The following is a 12,390-nucleotide window of genomic DNA, read 5'->3' on the forward strand; positions in this document are numbered from 1 at the left end:
CAGGGGAAGAGTGTGAGGAGTCCTCCCCCTGAGGAGGAAGGAGGTGCAGAGACAACATGTGATGAACTGACCACAACCCCTGTTCCCCGTCCCCCTGTGCTGCTGTGGGGGAGGAGGTAGAGAAAATCAGAGGTGGAGTTGAGCCCAGGAAGGAGGGAGGGGTGGGGGGAAGGTGTTTTAAGATTTGGTTTTACTTCTTATTATCCTGTTTTGATTTGATTAGTAACAAATTAAATTGATTTTGGTTTTTTCCCCCAAGTCGAGTCTGTGTTTTGCCTGTGACCATAATTCGTGAGTGATCCCTCCCTGTCCTTGTGTTGACCCATGAGCCTTTTGTTATATTTTCTCCTCCCCATCCCACTGGGGGGGAGGAGTGAGCGAGCGGCCTCGTGGTGCTTTGTTGCTGGCTGGGCTTAAACCACGATATTTACTTACTTAGCATGAGTAGCTAGATTTGCTGAAGCCTTAGGCCGCAAGCTGTAAACTTTCACCTAGATTTGCTGAACTTGTACCTACTCAAGCAAAACAAGGCCTCCAGAGCCAGCACAAACCAGGAGATAAGGAGGCTTCAAGACTACAACCGTCAACAGCACCTGCAACTCAACAAGATAATGAAAGGCCTGTCTGGAGACAGTGAAGGAATCCAATAAGGGGTCAGAAGAACTCAGCCCAGAATCACTATTGGACCAAAGGCCGCGTGGAAGGCTTGTGAAGAGAGTGTGAAGAATGCATGAGGGGTGGGTGAATAGTCTGTAAGGGTATAATTGCTCAGGGATTTCTTTGTTCGGGTCCTTCTGTCAGTCCCTCCCTGGAGGCACCCAGCTCGAGCCAATCCTGCTGCCATACCACTCTTAAAGTATTTATTTTTATAAGATTTGATGCCTGAGGCTCTGTTTTGGGAAACCTAGGGTTCAAACTTCAGAGCAAACTAACACTGGACGCCTGGACGGAAGGTAAGTGATTAACAGCATGCTAAACTTTTAAATCCTAAGTGATATAAAGGATTGATTGTGCACATATAATTAGCCATAAACTGTTGACCAAGTCTGGGACTAAGTCTGGATCCAGCTGCACCTAAACTCCTCTCTGAGAAGGAGTTTAGAAAGCAAGGGAGTCCATTCTGAACCTCCTGACTCAGTGGGAGTCTCCCTTACCTTTTTGCATCTCCAAGTCTCTGTAAATCATTCTAAATCGATTATAACTCGATTTTCCTTTCTATGTGTCTTCCATGTAGTAAGTAATAGAGTGAACCTTGCCATCGAACTCTGTTAAGTCACACGTTTACAAATTCATGTTAAAATCACTTTTGCTAATACCTTTGACAGTGATTCTAAAACTCCTAAATCAGGATCCGTGATACAAGGCCTTGTAGGCACCCATACAATAAGTGTATGGGTGCCTACGCAAAAGCCAATAGGCCTCAATTTATGATTATAAACATATACTGTCTGAAGTATACCCAGTTTCCCAATTAGGAAAATACATATCTGAGAGCTAGGCTCAGTCACCATACAGAGGGTGGGACTAACCCATGGAGACGGGGGCAGCCCAGCTTCCTCCCTATTCCAAAGCACAGAGCCTGAAGCAAATGCAGCAGCCGTATGTGAGCAAATCTATAATTCTTATATAATACTTGAGAATTTCCAAACAAGAAATTCAAATTTGTATTCCCACAGTGATGATATACCCCATACAAGCATTTTAGATCATGTGTTTAAGGCAAGGATTGTAACAGAATTCTGTTTACAATATACAGAGGCTGTCTCTGACAGTGATTGTATAAATAAGTAACATCATAAGCTATGGAACATTCCTTTGTCAGTCTGTACAAAACTTGGATGTACTGTAGCAAGCAGATGTATTTGCCTAAGAGGAAAATACTATTATGGCCTGAAAACATGACTGAAAGCCAAAATTTACTCCTAATTCCAACTTTATTGCAGGCTCCATCTGTAGCTTTTGCACTCTCATCCTCCTGCATACCACAGGAACTGCAAAAATACTTATCTCCTGTTTTAAGCGATCTTTTCAAAGCTGAAGGGACTGTTTAAGAATTAACATAAGAAAGACTTTTAAGGTTTTAACTGTATTTTATGGACTGGAATAATTTTGGAATAAAAAGGGAATACACAAATGCAACTTAAGTTACTTTGTAAATATTGATGGATTATTTTCATTAATCCACCTCTTCACGTTAATACAGAGATTATAAGTGTGCATAAGAGCAAAGCATGCAAGACAAATGCTTGCTAAGAAAATCTAAGTGGTTCGGTTATAAATGCAACATAATGAAGACCAATGTATTTCCAGAAACTTACCGGGATTCCAAACCCTGCTTTTCAAGAAACTGCATAGCACTTTCTGAAAAATTTGAGAATCCTGCAAAGACATAAATTATATGTATTTTATCACAGTACAAATATAAAATCTGGTTTTTTGAAAGAAAATGCTAGGTAACAGGAAATATTTCAAACAAATTCTGTCTAGCATTATTATTACTGAAAAATTATTTCTAGCATAGCTCTGTCATGTGCATTATAATTAGTATGCTACAATGCAATAAAACTCAGTTATTAACACAAACAGTCTTTGAAAACATCTCTGATATTTGTACATTTCATGAACATAAATAAAACATTCATTTTTAAGAAGGTAAGTGTCGTGGTTTAACCCCAGCCAGCAACTAAACACCACGCAGCCGCTCACTCACTCCCCCCCACCCAGTGGGATGGGGGAGAAAATCAGGAAAAGAAGCAAAACCCGTGGGTTGAGATAAGAACGGTTTAATAGAACAGAAAAAGAAGAAACTAATAATGATAATGATAACACTAATAAAATGACAACAGCAATAATGAAAGGATTGGAATGTACAAATGATGCGCAGTGCAATTGCTCACCACCCGCCGACCGACACCCCGCCAGTCCCTGAGCGGCGAATCCCTGCCCCCCCTTCCCCGTTCCTATACTAGATGGGATGTCACATGGTATGGAATACACTGTTGGCCAGTTTGGGTCAGGTGCCCTGGCTGTGTCCTGTGCCAACTTCTTGTGCCCCTCCAGCTTTCTCGCTGGCTGGGCATGAGAAGCTGAAAAATCCTTGACATTAGTCTAAACACTACTGAGCAACAACTGAAAACATCAGTGTTATCAACATTCTTCACATACTGAACTCAAAACACAGCACTGTACCAGCTACTAGGAAGACAGTTAACTCTATCCCAGCTGAAACCAGGACAGTAAGTAACTTTTTTTCAGTAGAGGAGTGTATTGGGTTTGCGTGGCAAGGTTTTGGTAGCGGGGGGGCTACAGGGGTGGCTTCTGTGAGAAGTTGCTAGAAGCTTCCCCCATGTCCGATATAGAGCCAATGCCAGCCGGCTCCAAGACGGACCCGCCGCTGGCCAAAGCTGAGCCAATCAGCAACAGTGGTAGCGCCTCTGTAATAACATATTTAAGAAGGGGAAAAAAAGTTGCTGCACAAGAAACTGCAGCCGGAGAGAGGAGTGAGAACATGTAAGAGAAACAACCCTGCAGACACCAAGGTCAGTGAAGAAGGAGGGGGAGGAGGTGCTCCAGGTGCCAGAGCAGAGATTCCCCTGCAGCCCGTGGGGAAGACCATGGTGAGGCAGGCTGTCCCCCTGCAGCCCATGGAGGTGCATGGTGGAGCAGATATCCACCTGCAGCCCGTGGAGGACCCCACGCTGGAGCAGGTGGATGCCTGAAGGAGGCTGTGACCCTGTGGGAAGCCCGCGCTGGAGCAGGCTCCTGGCAGGACCTGTGGACCCATGGAGAGGAGCCCATGCTGGAGCAGGTTTGCTGGCAGGACTTGTCACCCTGCAGGGGACCCGCGCTGGAGCAGTGTGCTCCTGAAGGACTGCACCCCATGGAAGGGCTCCATGCTGGAGCAGTTTGTGAAGAACTGCAGCCTGTGGGAAGGACCCACGTTGGAGAAGTTCGTGGAAGACTGTCTCCCGTGGGTGGGACCCCATGCTGGAGCAGGGGAAGAGTGTGAGGAGTCCTGCCCCTGAAGAGGAAGGAGCGGCAGACACAACGTGTGATGAACTGACCGTAACCCTCATTCCCCGTCCCCCTGCGCTGCTGGGTGGGGTAGGTAGAGAATTCAGGAGTGAAGCTGTGCCCGGGAAGAAGGGAGGGGTGGGGGGAAGATGTTTTAAGATTTGGTTTTATTTCTCATTAACCTACTCTGGTTTGATTGGCAATAAATTAAGTTAATTTTCCCCAAGTTGAGTCTGTTTTGCCCGTGACGGTAATTGGTTGAGTGATCTCTCCCTGTCCTTATCTCGACCCATGAGCCTTTTGTTATATTTTTCTCTCCCCTGTCCAGTTGAGGAGGGGGAGTGATAGAGTGGCTGCATGGTGCTTAGTTGCTGGCTGGGGTTAAACCACGACAAGGAGCTTCACATTACTATGCAAGGCAAAATGGGTTAAAAATAAAACTGGAAAGTAAATATAATTAACAAAGCAAACAACCCAGGTAAAGACTACACCATTTAAAACAAAACAAGGAAAATATACAGGATAACCCTCAGAATCGACATTCCAAAGCAAGATTTCCTAAAAGTGTATTACATATAGAGTTCATTTAAATACAGATATTCTCAAAATGACCTAAAATGCTTAAAATTCATTTTTCAAGTAATGTAATCATTAGAGCTGTTTCAAACCCTGAAGAAAGGAGTTACCTGATTCGAGTCCAAACTCTAGATAGCTTTCTGTCACAATCAGGATTACCATTGCTTTCACAAAGAAGAAGAAGCCAAAGGTAACACAGACTGATCTTTCACCTCCATCCTCTACTATGAAATAATGGGCGGTCAACGAAAACAGTATCTTACTATACAAGAAAAATGTCAAGGAAAATCAAGTTTGTAAAATAACTATATTTATGAATTATAAAGCTGTATTTTGGTCATCTACACTAAGACTGTTCTAAGATGCGCAAATGCTTTAAAAAATAATATGTATTTGGCTAATTTGAGGTTAATTATGCTTTACAGTTTTGTGGGAGTTTAATAAGCACAGGCACACAATCACATAATGCGCAGATAGGAATACACTGTTCCGGAATATAATTTTGTTTTCATTTAGGCTTACTGATAGCCAAATGCAATGGTATTCACTATCAACCTGAGAATAATTAAACCAAAGTTTAAATGTAAATTTTACATACTTGTAAGAATTTACAGAAGTTATATCAAACCAAAAATAAGACAACTGTATCTTCAACATAAAATAACAAGCTAGATGAAAAATATTCCATCAAACTACACAACAACAAATGCAGGGAAGTGAAGAAATACATTTTTAACCACAGTGATGTTATACATGTTCTGTCAGAATGCACAACCCCAAGTGGGTGTATTCAAGATTCTTCACTAAAAAAAATCAAGAGTTCAAATGCAAAAATATAGCACCATTCAAGTCACTGCATGTTTGTTGCTGAAATAATCTCGGTTAAAATACTTCCTCAGTCTTGACTTAACTATATGTGAATGCATGATTGTACACATGCATACATCCGTACACACAAATACATATATATAGTACATATATATGTATACTGTGTATATAACATACATGGCTTTTTGTTCCTTTGGGGAGAAAAGGGGAGAAAAAGGTAGAAAAGGTGTTCCTCCTCACATAAGTCTCTCTTTTTTTCTGAAGAAAAACATAGACATTGATTTTTTTTCTTCCCTCCTTGATTAAAGGCAAGACATTTTAGAAGACATGAGGTGAGAACAGAGAGATTTGTTGCCCTTTAGTTTAGAAACAAACAACCCCCCCCCATACAATAAGCATTTAATGCAAAAGCTGTTCTCTCAAATGTCTGCTGAGCTTTCCCAAGGAGTCTTACAAAAGCTTCCAGGTAGTTTTACAAAATCTGTATCCTTTCAATTAGATTTCCTTTTCTTAGTTTTCAGGACATCATGATTAGCGGAAGCAGCAAAAACTTAACTCTTTGCATAAGAGCAGAGAAGTTGTAAGAATTTTTATATATATAAATAAATGTCAGAAAAGACAAAATAGATTTCTTGCTTTAAAAACACCAAAAGATTCTCTCTGTCACTTAGAAATATTCAAACATCAGATAAAGTAACTTTGTGCTGGTTTTGGTGAGGGAGGGCAGGAAACACAGGGTATACATACAAACAGCAGGGAATGGGATGCCCCAAGAAGCACTTCTATCAATAATGGGATAAAATTTCTCCTCACAGGAAGCATAGACCTGCCTTATAAGAAATAGTGACCAGTGGCATAGGATTGTTGCTTAGATTATTATGTGACTATTTACTAAGCAAAATACATACGAAAAGATGAAACTTGTGTTTCTCTACTTTTGCGTGTATGTGTTCAAGATTTCTCAACGATCAAAGGTAATCAACTAACAGCACATCTAGGAAAGCAAAATCTAACCCATTCTCATTTTGATAAAAAAGAGAGACTATATAGTTCGGTATTATATCTTAAGTCCTTAATGGCTCAATGCCATAAATATGAACATGTAAGAGGTTACCTGCTCTGTTATCAAGCCGTTTTAAAAATGTTTATTGAATATTTTCCTTTTTAGTGCATTTCTAAACATAATTAGTTCCAAAATTATACAGTAGATTAAGATAATTTTTTTATAATACACTGTCAATTCTTACTACTATGAGCTGCAGCCCATTATAATTGATTTTTTTTTCAAATGGCAAGTGATATCAAGTTTATATTTAAATAAAGTACTTGGAGATCATTCCAGACATTACCTGCTTTAAAGAACAAAAAAGGAAGACACAAAAAAGATTTTAAGTGTAAATTGTACCCATTTTTTTCCACTACACAATAACATAATTTATATTTGTACTTTTTAAAATATTGGAAGTATTTTAAGATGTAGATTATGTGAAAATCTATTTTAGGGTATCTATTTGATAAAAACATTTGAACTGTCATCAGTTAATCTCTCAAGAAACCATGTGATTATGCAATATTGCACTTCATTAAGCAGCACACATTTAACATATGCATTGCTGTATTTCATCTATATGCAGAGAAGTACTCATATACATACATTAGGGTGGCCTAACCACAGCATCTAACTTGACTCTTAAGTTTACAGTAATCAACTTAAACTCGCTTTATAGTTAACAGAAAGAACAGGTATCCCTAAAGGAAGGCTTATCTCATCCTAAAAATAGGCACATAATAGGTCATACAGACTGTGTTCTGGAAAGGTCTGTTTCTCTATATTGACCATTAAAAGAGCATCAGGATGATTTTTAAACACTTAGAAGTTAGGCAAGATGACTCCCACCCTTATAAACATTTTAGTTTCTAGTAAAATACATAGAACTTTTGGATTCACAATTGAAAACCAAATAAACTCCTCTATATTATACTTAATTGTATGTAGATAGAAAAAAAAAAAGTTTAAGGCTTCCAGAGATTATTTCAAGATCTGATAACTGACTTTCTCTAGATCAACCTTCAGTCAAGTTAAGGAAAGTCTGCTGCTTTCCTTTGCTATCCCACTGATATAACTACATATGAAGGCATTTTTCAAAAGTAGCCAGTAAAGTTTCCTAATCTACTAATGAAATCAGGTTACTTAATCAGCTTTTCAGATGACAGACAGCTTCCCGACTGAGAAATACCTTACTTTTCCTATACCACATTAATTTTCCTAAATACCTTGCTTTTGCAGCAGAAAGGATTGTGTACAGCACTGTCTAAAGGTTCACAACAGATAAAAAATTAAATAAGCTGACGTATTTGTGTTGTACAAAGACAATGATTTAAAATGTCATTCAGTTGTTTTCAATGATGAATTTTAAATAGCTGCATAAGAAGAGTAGTTTAAATTAGACACATGCTACTGTTAAGATAGATCATCTCTCAATGTTGTCCATCTTCACTCTATCCTCATGCACATTTCCCCCCTTGCCAATGAAGTGCTTTGTTATTTTACAAACTCATCCCTTTGCAAGTATGCCAGCTGCAACTGCTACATTTAAAATTGCGATCAACCATTTAATTCACTAATTTTTGAATATTTTTTCTGACAGAAGCCTCCTTTCCAAATTTAAAGTAATGGAAATCAGCAATCTGTGACTAGTGACTATCTGCAACAAACTGTATAGCAAGAATAAATAAAAAAATTTAGTAACCAGAACATGTGACCTACAACACAATGCGTTTTCACAAACATTAAAGTTACTTTTGCAAGAAGTATTGCAAAACCTATTTTTAAGCCTAAATTCATGTTTAGCAGGTTGCGACCGATAATCTGTCTTTTTAAAAAAAAAAAAAAACACCCTCAACATTTTTGCTTTGCAAAATCTTTTGTTACTCCTCTTCATGTACTGGAAACTGTTCAGTGTGTGCAGGTTATCACCATGAAAAGCCATCAATCAACTAACGCAGTATCCCATAGCCTTTCAAAAATATTAAATAGAGGGCAGGTGGTACAGGAGGTCTTCTAACTGCTGCCTCTAAGAAACATATTGTCATTGAATCTTCCTGAAAGTATAAAGCAATTAAAAACTTTATTGTTCTGTTCTGCTAAAACAATAAGAGAGTTCTGTATACTGAAACTATTTATCTGCATTGCCAACTGTGAGGTAAGCAAGAATACTCTATACTGCAGTCAAAAGGAAAGAGGGAGACACATGCAGACAATCCTCCTCTAGCTTTACACTGGCTAGGTTAGGTTGATCAGTGTCCTGGTTTCAGCTGGGATAGAGTTAATTGTCTTCCTAGTAGCTGGTACAGTGCTATGTTTTTGGGTTAGGTATGAGAAGAATGTTGATAACACTGATGTTTTCAGTTGTTGCTAAGTAATGTTCAGTCTAAAGTCAAGGATTTTTCAGCTTCTCATGCCCAGCCAGCGAGAAAGCTGGAGGGGCACAAGAAGTTGGCACAGGACACAGCCAGGGCACCTGACCCAAAGTGGCCAAAGGAATATTCCATACCATGTGACGTCACATCTAGTATATAAACTGGGGGAGTGGGGGCGGGGGGATCGCCGCTCGGGGACTAACTGGGCGTCGATCGGTGGGTGGTGAGCAATTGCACTGTGCATCATTTGTACATTCCAATCCTTTTATTATTACTGTTGTCATTTTATTAGTGTTATCATTATCACTATTAGTTTCTTCTTTTCTGTTCTATTAAACCGTTCTTATCTCAACCCACGGGTTTTGCTTCTTTTCCTGATTTTCTCCCCCATCCCACTGGGTGGGGGGGGGGAGTGAGTGAGTGGCTGCGTGGTGCTTAGTTGCTGGCTGGGGTTAAACCACGACATCAGTCAGTACCAGTGCAGATACAGAAGCTTGGAGTTTAGCATGGGCTGCCACTCGAACATTTACCCAATCTGACAGATGAATTCTGCATCTTTCACTGAGGTATCTGCTAATGCAGCCGCACAAATATTTCTGCACATTAAATATATTTAAAGCTAGCTTAGTTGTGCCTAGCAGAATTGCCATCAAAGTAATGCCAATATACTCTAACCATGGAACTCAAGAACTAAACTAATGTATTACTCCTTTTACATTAAAATTCTATTAAAACACAAATGTATAGAATAGTTTCCCATTTGGAATTTTTTTCTGACTATCTATACTACCAACATAAAAAAGCTACTAGTGGGTTACTGCACTGAAACAAAACATCTACCCCTAGAAGACATGGTCAAAAAAAATTCCAGTCAATCATCACTTATATAAGCTTCTTTTGGCCACTTTGCCAGCCAAGTCTCTAGTACAATCCAATACCTCTTAAATATACAGCCATGAAACAGGGAAAAGCATCCATCACCAAAACACAAAACTGTTCTAGAATTAATTCTTGACATATCACATTGGTTTCTTTAAATTTAAAATATGGGGGTGTACTGGTTTTGACTGGGATAGAGTTAATTTTCTTCATAGTAGCTAGTATGGGGCTATGTTTCGGATTTTTGATGAAAACAGTGTTGAAGACACAGGGATGTTTTAGTTATTGCTGAACAGTGCTTACACAGCATCGAGGCCTTCCTTATTTTGCTTTGCTTGTGCGCGCAGCTTTTGTTTTCCCTATTAAACTGTCTTCATCTCAACCCATGACTTTTTTCACCATTACCCTTCCAATTCTCCACCCCATCCCACTGTGAGGGGAGTGAGTGAGTGGCTGCGTGGTGCTTAGTTGCCAGCCGGGGTTAAACCATGACGGGGGGCAACCAGATATTTCAACAATTTATGATGAATCATTTCTGGTCTTGACATACTGAATTAGTAAATAGTTGTATGTTTTTAGGTATTTTCAGTATCCCAGAGGCCCAATGTCGAAACACAAGAATGAACCAGATTTCTTCTGAAACCTCTTTTCACTTGCCTAGGTTACAGTGATCACAAGAATTGTGTCATTAATACTTCTGTATACCACTCCTTGCACCAACACCCCCCCCCCCCAAAAAAACTGTAATGCCCAGAATAAGTTATGTTAACATATTTACAGAGATGTTAACTCTCTAATACAAAGTTCAGTTTAGACCGTGGTTCCTGGTACTGCAGTCTTCTGCATTGTCACTAACCCCTCAAACTGGACAGGACTAAACAACTTCATCCCATCTGCCCAGGAACCACACAAACATTTAAGCAAGCCCTGTTCAATATTAGGAATATTAGTGATTTCACAAGGATTTCTACAAAACCACCTACTTTGTGGAGAAACCTCCAATAAAAACAAGGTCTCTTTCACGCCACAGAAAAAACAGTAAATAAAAGTTGTAGGAAGTGGCAGAAAACCAGTTCCACCATTTATTTCCTTTGTATAACTATTAAATGACTGTTCAACTATCTATTAATGGATAAGTAATTATATTTTCCATTGTATTCTCTCTTTCAAACTACACAAAAACATAGACTTTTTTTTAAGTGATTCATTAAAAAACATAGAATTTAGACTCTGCTGTTTGACAATGCATTCAAAATAAAAGGTAACACTTTTTATACAGGTTTCCAATGTCCCAGAATTTATTTGTGAAGGCTTAGTCCTGCATACAAGGTCATTCTTCTCCAGGCTTTCTCAAATTCGTGTATGTTTTCAGAAGTGCCATATGAATTTTAAACTTTGAGTTCTCTATTCTTCCTCTTACCCCAACAAACTACCAGAATTTCTTAAGAATTTTCCCTCTACAGTATATTGTCTGCTACCAAAAACTCAAAAGAATATTGGTCCCTTAGCCAATACAAAAATCACACATGCTCAGATAAAGAAACGCTAAAGCATGCAGTTAACTGTTCACAGTTTATTAAATAAAACTTAGCTTTTGGCATATGATCTTTTGATTTTAATACTTTTTTATGTGATCTTACAGCTCAGAAATGTCATGCCAATATACACACTAAATTTAGTTTTGACCTTGCACAATTTGTCCTCTTACAGTGAAAAATTATTTGCTTCTGACAATGGACAAAAATCACCTGTCCATCTCCACAGAAGACCTAACATTTAAAATCCCATATATAATTATGGGATTTGATAATCTACATGAAGATATTTAAGGTGTGAAGCATGCTTCCTGCCAATGTCTCAAAGTAATTATCTTGTGGTTTCCTGTATGTCTCAGAAGTTCTAATGTATAGAAACTGCAATATTTCCTCTCTGCCATACTTCCCTTTCAGTCATTTAAGAAAGCTAGTAAGAAAATATAGGCCAATGTGCTTCTAACATGCAGAATACTAGCTCTGTTTCCATCTTATCCAGCTGCAAATGGGCAATTGGATCTCAAATGTTTGAGCCAGATTAGGACAAGGCTGAAAAATACTGATTTAGGCTCAATTCGTATAAAAAAAGGCAGGTCAAAAAGAAAGAATCAGGAAAAGACCCTAATATGTATTTGCATTTTCACAGTACTGAGACAGAAAAAGCTTGCACAGCCATGCATCTCGATTCTTTTAGATTTCTGTGTTTGGTTTTTGCCTCTGAATTGATGACCAAATTAAAGCAGTGATTAGGAGTGCATTTAAATACCACTGTAAGAATGGAATGTTGCAGTCTATTTTCCTACATAATCCATGCCAATATATAATTCACAACTTTGTCACCTAGAGTTGCAATTACTGTAGTATTATTTAAGTTGGTTACACCCAAGATTTATTTGAAAGATGAAGCAAATACAGGGCATTGTCATCAGTAAATTTAAGAGTGCATTATGGTTATACTATCTGAAAATTGTTTTTCCATTAATTATATTAACCTCCCTCTCATTCTCAAAATGGGAGTTGAAGGTGTTGGCTTGCATCTCTGATTTCTTAAGTAGCAGTTGCTCCTCTCTCTCTCCTTCCCTCTGCCACAATTAAACTAGAAATCCTGACTTCATCCAACCAAATAAAAAAAAGGCTGCTT

General features: G+C 38.7%; 1 protein-coding gene across 1 annotated transcript in view; it reads right to left on the minus strand.

Moving 5' to 3' along the window:
* Nucleotides 1-1,944: 1,944 nt before the first annotated feature.
* Nucleotides 1,945-12,390, minus strand: part of LOC128136197 (transmembrane protein 161B-like) — a 63,615-nt gene continuing 53,169 nt past the window's right edge. Inside the window, exons 7-8 of the mRNA XM_052775393.1 lie at nt 4,701-4,852; nt 1,945-2,379 (exon numbers count right to left, since the gene is read on the minus strand). Of these exons, the coding sequence (XP_052631353.1) occupies nt 2,315-2,379; nt 4,701-4,852 (217 nt within the window). The 3' untranslated portion in view covers nt 1,945-2,314. The remainder of the gene's footprint in view (nt 2,380-4,700; nt 4,853-12,390) is intronic.

This window comes from Harpia harpyja, chromosome W (genome assembly GCF_026419915.1).
Source record: "Harpia harpyja isolate bHarHar1 chromosome W, bHarHar1 primary haplotype, whole genome shotgun sequence".
Classification (NCBI taxonomy): domain Eukaryota; kingdom Metazoa; phylum Chordata; class Aves; order Accipitriformes; family Accipitridae; genus Harpia; species Harpia harpyja.